The sequence below is a fragment of the Cajanus cajan genome, chromosome 6 (assembly GCF_000230855.2).
Source record: "Cajanus cajan strain Asha chromosome 6, NIPB_CcT2T_4, whole genome shotgun sequence".
Classification (NCBI taxonomy): domain Eukaryota; kingdom Viridiplantae; phylum Streptophyta; class Magnoliopsida; order Fabales; family Fabaceae; genus Cajanus; species Cajanus cajan.
This window is the reverse complement of record NC_138522.1, coordinates 34,241,283-34,248,691: the sequence shown is the minus strand read 5'-3', so window position 1 is coordinate 34,248,691 and position 7,409 is coordinate 34,241,283. Positions and strand designations below refer to the sequence as shown.

The 7,409-nt window shown below is 32.1% G+C and overlaps 1 protein-coding gene across 3 annotated transcripts; it reads right to left on the bottom strand.

Annotated features, from left to right (window-relative positions):
- Positions 1–967: 967 nt before the first annotated feature.
- SR34A (SER/ARG-rich protein 34A) lies at positions 968–6,429 on the bottom strand. Of its 3 annotated transcripts, XM_020356735.3 has the most exons (14): positions 6,270–6,427; positions 5,456–5,716; positions 5,201–5,312; positions 4,644–4,709; positions 4,463–4,537; positions 4,260–4,392; positions 3,816–3,862; positions 3,681–3,738; positions 2,489–2,538; positions 2,351–2,407; positions 1,954–2,033; positions 1,790–1,861; positions 1,671–1,707; positions 968–1,272 (listed from the first exon to the last, which is right to left on the bottom strand). In XM_020356735.3, exons 3-14 carry the CDS (start codon positions 5,285–5,287, stop codon positions 1,252–1,254), a joined length of 783 nt encoding a protein of 260 aa, XP_020212324.1. In that variant the 5' UTR covers positions 5,288–5,312; positions 5,456–5,716; positions 6,270–6,427; the 3' UTR covers positions 968–1,251. The 3 variants fall into 3 exon arrangements, with proteins under 3 accessions (XP_020212324.1, XP_020212323.1, XP_020212325.1); XM_020356734.3 differs by lacking the exon at positions 5,456–5,716 and having other exon boundaries at positions 6,270–6,429; XM_020356736.3 differs by lacking the exon at positions 5,456–5,716 and having other exon boundaries at positions 1,790–1,858; positions 6,270–6,429.
- Between the last annotated feature and the right edge of the window lie 980 nt (positions 6,430–7,409).

The following is a 7,409-nucleotide window of genomic DNA, read 5'->3' as shown; positions in this document are numbered from 1 at the left end:
AACAAAATAAAACTTGCTACCATTAGTGATACAGTGCATTGTCCTTAATAAGACACTATATAGCCCAAATGTTTAGCAATTGAAGTTATCAATCCCCATTGACAATATTACCAAATCAAGTGTTTAATATGCTTTGTACCTTGAGTCTTTAACTTTGCACAATTCACAACCGTAAACTATAATCATCGACAGGCATTCTGGAACCAGAACGGCCTGTCCTGGTTCCAGATACATTAATAAAATTTGACATCCACCTATGCATCTACGTGACATCCACGTGACCAACAGTTAACTCCGTTTAAATAATTTGGCCAAAAGTCCGACATTGCAACCAATTAATTTATTAGGAACTAAATTAAGACAAAAAATAAAAGTGAGACTAAATTGAAACAAACAATTATTACAAGGAACCAAAATAGGTTTTCAACCATTTTTAATTTACATAAACATTTTTTTATAATATGTAACAATTAAATTTTGTTAAAATCTAATAATAACAAATAATTATTAGAATATTTTATCCAAAGTATACATTTTTATTTTATTTTGATGTATTTCCTTTGATATATTTTTTATCTTTAATTATTTTCAATAGTAACTTATTTTATAATAAATAAATAAAACTTACACCTTAATTTATTCACGAATGAAAGACTTAAATGAATTACTTTTATTTCTATAATCATCACCAAATTTAAACTAAAAAAATTCCAAGATTTTCGTTGATATAAGCTTTTAAAGGCAACTGGCATCCACCAAAAAATTTCGCATGTATTTTATCTTTCGACCCAAAATTTTAATTTAAAACTTCAGAAGAAAGAAAATATAGCTTACGTTCTTTTCTAAAAGTGAAGATTTATTTTTATTTAATTAAAGAAAGCAATTCAATTTAAGCATCGATAATAAAAAATATATATTTTTTACTTTAAAGAACCTATTAGTTTTGTAAAGGATTACTCTTAGCAACTTGAAAATAAATTGGAAGAGCTAATAATTGTCTTGGTAACTAACAAAGGTACAACCGCTAGCGCTAGGCTAATGTCCAACATTTTAGTTTTAAAGAAACAAGCAGCAAATCAAGTATAGGCCCTACACAATCACCAAACTAGCAACAATTTACCAAGAAAACAGCCTAGCCTAGGTACATCAACAATTTTTGTTATAACAATTCAGTCCAACTCAAAATATAATTCCGAAACAGCTCAGAATGGGACAATAACTCTAGAGAACAAACGAGTATTTTTCAGAAGTTCAACCACTACCTGACAGAACCTGCAAAAAAATTCATGCTTCCAATGAAGATTACATATTTTTATAACAAATCATGTAAGCGTTTAAACCTTCGTTCTGGTAACAAAACACTGAATTATCAATTATCACCCCAGAAGATCCTTTCAACATTTAAACTTTAAAGTTAGAATTTTACTTAAAAATTAAAAAATTGCTTTTCATAACAATCTAAAGTTTAATTGTTCTAACATTATGTAATTTAGCTCTGAACAAAAGAAAAACAAGGTGTAGAAAATTGCGAATACATGTATTTTATAAAACATAAACCCCGAAAATACATGCTGATTTATTGGAAGAACTTTCAAAATCAAGTCACATTCCTACTTCACTACAAAAAATTATCATGATCCTGAATCATTTAATTTAAATACTTTAAATACCTGGCGAGGAGAACCAGATCGTGAACGTGACCTTGGCCTGCATAATTGAATGAATAATTCAGGTGCATATAGAAGGTATTACATCCCATTCATTCAAACATGGCATGTTTTGTATATACCTGGAAGATTTGATTGGTGATGCTGATCGTGATCTAGATCGTGACCTAGACACAGAACGATCCAAAGATCTACTGCAGAATGAAACAGTGGGATTTGCATAAGCAAAAATAATATCTAAAAGCTATATGAAAGATTGAAAAGGCACAATGAGAAAGTGCAGCACCTTCTAACCCTTTTTGGACTTCTGCTCCTGCTGGGGCTTCTGCTGCGGCTCCTAGAACGACTACTCTCATATTTCCTCACCTGCACAAGAACCAGTCAATTTTCGTCCACTACTTTTTTCGAGAGTAAATTCTTGCACAAAGTCACAAACTGTAGAATAATCCAACACCCTCGTGCTTAAAGTAATGGGTACAAGATTTTTATAGAGGGAAATAAGGCAAAAGAAACAAAGGTGCATGATTTATCAGCACATGAAAGTTGTTTGAAAGCTTGAAAAATATGCAGCAATAATCACATGTTGAGGGATAACTCTATAGCATATGACTATAGGGTGAGATATTTTTTGTAAATGTTGGCGAATAGGCAAGAAATTTAACAATCCTAAGATCAGAAATTACCCGAATATAAGCTCTCGCCCAAGGGTTTCTAAACTCAGTGTCATCCAATTTTCGAATCTGCAAAGGGTGTGTTAGAAAACAGATAGAAGAGAAGTCTAGCTGCAAGCTTGGCATCATTCAACAGAATGAAGAACTTACAGCATACTTCATGTCGTCATAATTAGTGTAATCAACAATGCCAAAAGTCCCTAAATAGAGAAAAGTAGCATGAGAAATATGCATCAAAACTATATCTTTGGTATGAAATATGTCAGAAAAGGAATACATTCTGTAAAATAAAAAGTTACAAGTAAACATCTGATATCACATAAGAATTATATCAGTTGAAGGCTTGAAGCACTGGCACATCACTATCTTCAGAATACTGTTACTCTTCCTTAATAACAGTTACTTATATATAATAATATAAATACACTCAATTTCATGGATTCTTATTCGCCTAAGTAGAGTTTGAAGACAAATTATCCACTAAGAAGGAATAGATGGCATTATGAATTAAACCTTAATAAACCGCATTACATATAGGATGCTTGATGCCCAATAAAATAACTGCACACTGATGCATGGATTAATACAAAAGTTCGTTACATGTGACTATTAGAAGTTTGGATTTCACTAATTAGTATGCTTCATTTCTTCAATTATATTTGTTCAAACATTAGAACCTACAATTCAATAATATACAAATTGTATTTGTATATTTCTAATTTAATGATGTTCATGCCCTGGGAAATTATAATAGTATTTTATTTTAATTTTCATATAGAAGAGTTGCAGGTTAATAATGGAACAGATATGTTATATTGTCCCCTTCCTCCTCTTGCTTCATATGAAGTACTATAAAAATAAAACTACTTCAAGGTGCCAAGCACCCCTTACAAGCCATGGAACAACAAATTTGGTACCTGACACCTGTGCCAATTAAAAGTTTGGATTCCTATAGTTAGTACACTTCATTTCTTCAATCATATTAGTTCAAATATTAGAACCTACAATGCATTAATGATCAGCTTGTATTTGTATATTTATAGATAGAGAATAGACAATAGATTATGATGTTCAAGCCCCTAGGATCTTATAATAGTATTTATTTTAATTTTCATATAAAAGAAGAGTGAGCCACAGCTGTTGTAAGCAAACAAATATCATTCAAGGTTGCAAGAGAATTGGGGCCCTTGGGCATTGGGAGGTACAAACCCTCAGTTCTGTGGGTTAAACAGTTTTATCTCTGTAATTTTGATCCAGTTTCCAACAGAATCATCATATCCATGTATCGATGTAAACATAGTAATATATGGTAAGCCAATAACAAAACAAAATGAAGGTGTACCTTCACTATCACGGGAAACCTCAGCAAAACAAACATCACCAGCTTTTCGCATATGATCCTGAAACCATTATTCATAACATAATTAGGTGGTAACAATTTGAGTAGTAAAGTTTACAAGTATGAACATTCTGATACCTTCAAATCTTGCCAGGATGCAGAAGAAGGGAGTCCACGAACAATAACTGTAAATCAAAAATAAAAACAGCTTTAGGGCATGCAAAAAATATGGAAATTTCAACTGTGGTTGATTTGTATAATCCACATAAAACAGCTATTATATATAAAATATGAATCACCATCGAGAAGACATGGAAAACAAGTTTATTCAAAATAGAATATCCATAAATATGCAAATGATAGTCATGGACCTTGGCTCTAAAGTTCTAGCAAAAAGACTGAAAAATCTTGGTATCACATGCATCTGAAAAAATTCAATTCTTTACTAAAAATAATATTCATATACAATTAATTAAAGCAGAGCTAAATGGATGAGCCGTCTAAAGGGAAAAATACAATGTTTGCACCCTATTCTTTTCTATATCACATAAAAAGAATCTCCTACTGGAGTAATGGACATACCTCGATACTCCGAATGGCGTGAGATGCCAAAACGGCCACCACCACCGCCGCCGCCACCACCACCACCACCTCCTCCTCCATATCCACGTCGATCACTTGATGATGGCCCTCTACCACCATGAGCAAGCTCCACCTAAAACAAGAATACATGAGACATACCACTGAAGATTATTTACCTTGCAAAAGTTGGAACAGCTCCATACCCTTAACCGACAACCATCAAAATTGTATCCATCTCGACCACGAATTGCATCTTCAGCATCTCGAGCATTATCAAACTAGCAACCCAACAAACAACAACAAATGATCAAATTGCAAAAGTAAAAGTAGAAACACAAACAGAATTGTCTACAATTAAGTTCAAAATACAGTAAGGATAAATACCTCAACAAAGCAATAACATGGAGGGCGGGGAGGAATCTTCAATTCAATATCCATTATACGGCCATACTGTTGTGGGAACATGATTGCAAAACAACCACATTAGTACATAACTACCAACTCCAGTCATCAGACCTTCAAAACTATAAATTATATTGGAAAGAAAGAAACATCGTGTGATTGATACAGAATGAAGGGTGAACTGTATTACCCAGGGTCCATAACAAGAAAATACACAAAAAAGCAAGTTGATGATTCTTTATCCTATAGCTCACAAATCATCAAAATCGTACAACATACTATTTGTATTTTCACATCAGTCAATATATTCTCTAAATTGATTTTCAATTTGAAAAGAAAAAAGCGAGCATAAGAAAATGATTCTAGAAAGGAAATTGGCATTGCATAATTTACAAAAGCAGAGAGGTAGATTTCAGATAATAGGTTATCAGTTAAATTAAATATAGAAACATTCAGGAGGCCAAACCAAATGAACAAGCAAAAGATATAACAAACTGGATACTCCAATATATATCAAACAAGAAAAGTACAAATCCAACCTTGTAGAATAGATCTTCAATTTCTGACTCTCTTATATCAGAGGGCAGGTTGCCGACATAAATTGTGCGAGAAAAGCGACCACTCATGTCTGATAAGAGTTATAGAGTATGTCTACAAACAACATTGGAAGCTCATCAGTAAGGAGGATTTTTCTCTCTTTTTGAAGCCACGCCTAAACCTAAAATGTCTAATTATCATCATCATTACTCTAAGGATTACACAAAATTAAATAAAACCAAAACTATGAAGCAAACCAAGAGAGCAATCCTTGAGGTGAGCCGTGCTCCACAAGCTCCATTGCTCATTTGCTCCAAGATGCTCCAAAGCAATAACAATATTGAAATTAAATTTGATCTCCCCATCCTTTCCAGAATATTAGCAGGCATACATCTTCTGAGAGTGAGCAACTCCAATAATTTTAAAAAAATAACCACAACTCCACCCCGATTCTCCCATTCCCTCTCTATATCCCTATGTTTGATTGCAAAGCTCAAATTTGTCCAAGCGCTTGTCATCTATCATAAAGAAAGCATTGATGTCATGAGATCAAATTAAGATCGACATATACTTAAGCATTTACCTTACTCAGCTCTCTTTTTAACAGCATTGAAAAATCATCCCCCGGCAAAAATTCGCAACACGACCTCTAACTGTATTGGTATACACTAGATAAAGCAACTAATTTGCCCTGGATATGTACGTTCCACTACCCTCACTATCTGAAACACGTGTATAAACACAAGACCATTTATAGGTACAAACTCTTTGTTTGAATTACTATTGCAACCCTATAATTCACAAGATACAACGGAATAGCCGGTACCCAGGTTCTTGAACCTCTTAACTAACCCCCAGTGAATTACAACCCTAACAATCAAATCAGTTAATTTGGAGTAAGCCTTCCGACAATAAATCAAAAGTTAGGAACATGAAGAAATTAAAATTCCCAACCTCACCGATGGAATTGTGGCCAAATTCCTCAAAACCCTAGTTATATAGGGTGCCACTCAAATCGAAAAGAGACATGCAACAAATGTAAATACAGCAATAACTCGATGAATGCCATACCAGAGACAGAGCAGGAATGGCTTGACGACCAAATCGATCCTTCTCGAAGCAGACGCAGAAGCTGAGAAACACGAACCTTCGGAAATCCAGAGAGCGAGGGCGTAAGCGGTGGTAAAGGTGTAGTAGGGTTGTGGAACGAATTTATGGACCCATAATGGGTTCGGGCCTCCACCACAGCGCTGGCCCATTTCTCCTGTTAATGAAATGTAACTGATATTTACAATTTTACTCTTGAATATAAAAAATAAATCATTACTCCTTATCGTATTCATCAAGTCAAAAAACATGAGAAAATAAAAATAAATCATTAATAATTTAAGAAAATGAAAATATCATTATCAATATATGATTAATATTTCATAAATTAGATTTTTTTTCTTACTAAATGTAAGTTCTTGACTAATAATATTTTAGGTTAAATATCTTTTAGTCTTTATATTTTATTTATTTTATATTTTTTTCCTATAATTTAAATAAACTAATATAGATCTTTTTAGTTTTTATACTTACAAAATTTTAATCCTTTTTTGTCTTTGTCACTAATTTTTTTTATGTTATCTTTTTTGTGTTAGACGTAATAGAAATATTAATTAAACATTATATGTTTAATGTAAAAAAAATTTGTTGAAATTATCCTAAATTAAGCTTCTTCAAACTTTTTTTATCTTTTATACTCTCACCTATAATCGACTATCGTTGAGACACTATTTTTTTTTACTCTCACAAAATTGGAGATCCTTACCACATCAACATAAAGCAAAACATTACAAAAAAAAAAAGAAAAAGATATGGACTAAATGATTACAAAATTGTAAGGATAGGAACTAAAAAATTTTATCTTAAACTATAGGAACTAAAGAGAATTGAAAAAGATAAGTATAGGGACTAAAAAATTATTTTAAATTGTAGGAACTAAAAGGTAAAATAAAAGAAACTATAGGAATTAAAATAATTTTTTAACCTAATAATATTTTTATTACTATTATCATTAATTAATTTTTATTATATACTTTACCATTTGGTGAACTTCATTAATGTTTTTATTAATTTATAACATAGCGAAACTAATTGATACACAAGATATTGGTTTAGATTAGGGATGTTCTTCATATCAGATCAATTTGCCGAATCCAACAATTC

Bases quoted from the DNA above. Each gene is read 5' to 3' on its own strand.
- SR34A (XM_020356734.3), bottom strand. From the start codon at position 5,287: ATGAGTGGTCGCTTTTCTCGCACAATTTATGTCGGCAACCTGCCCTCT. The intron at 4,538-4,643 runs GTATTTATCCTT...TTGGGTTGCTAG, and splicing joins CATGTTATTGCTTTGTTGAG to TTTGATAATGCTCGAGATGC. The intron at 1,273-1,670 runs GTATTTAAAGTA...ATTTTTTTGCAG, and splicing joins GATCTGGTTCTCCTCGCCAG to GTTCTGTCAGGTAGTGGTTG.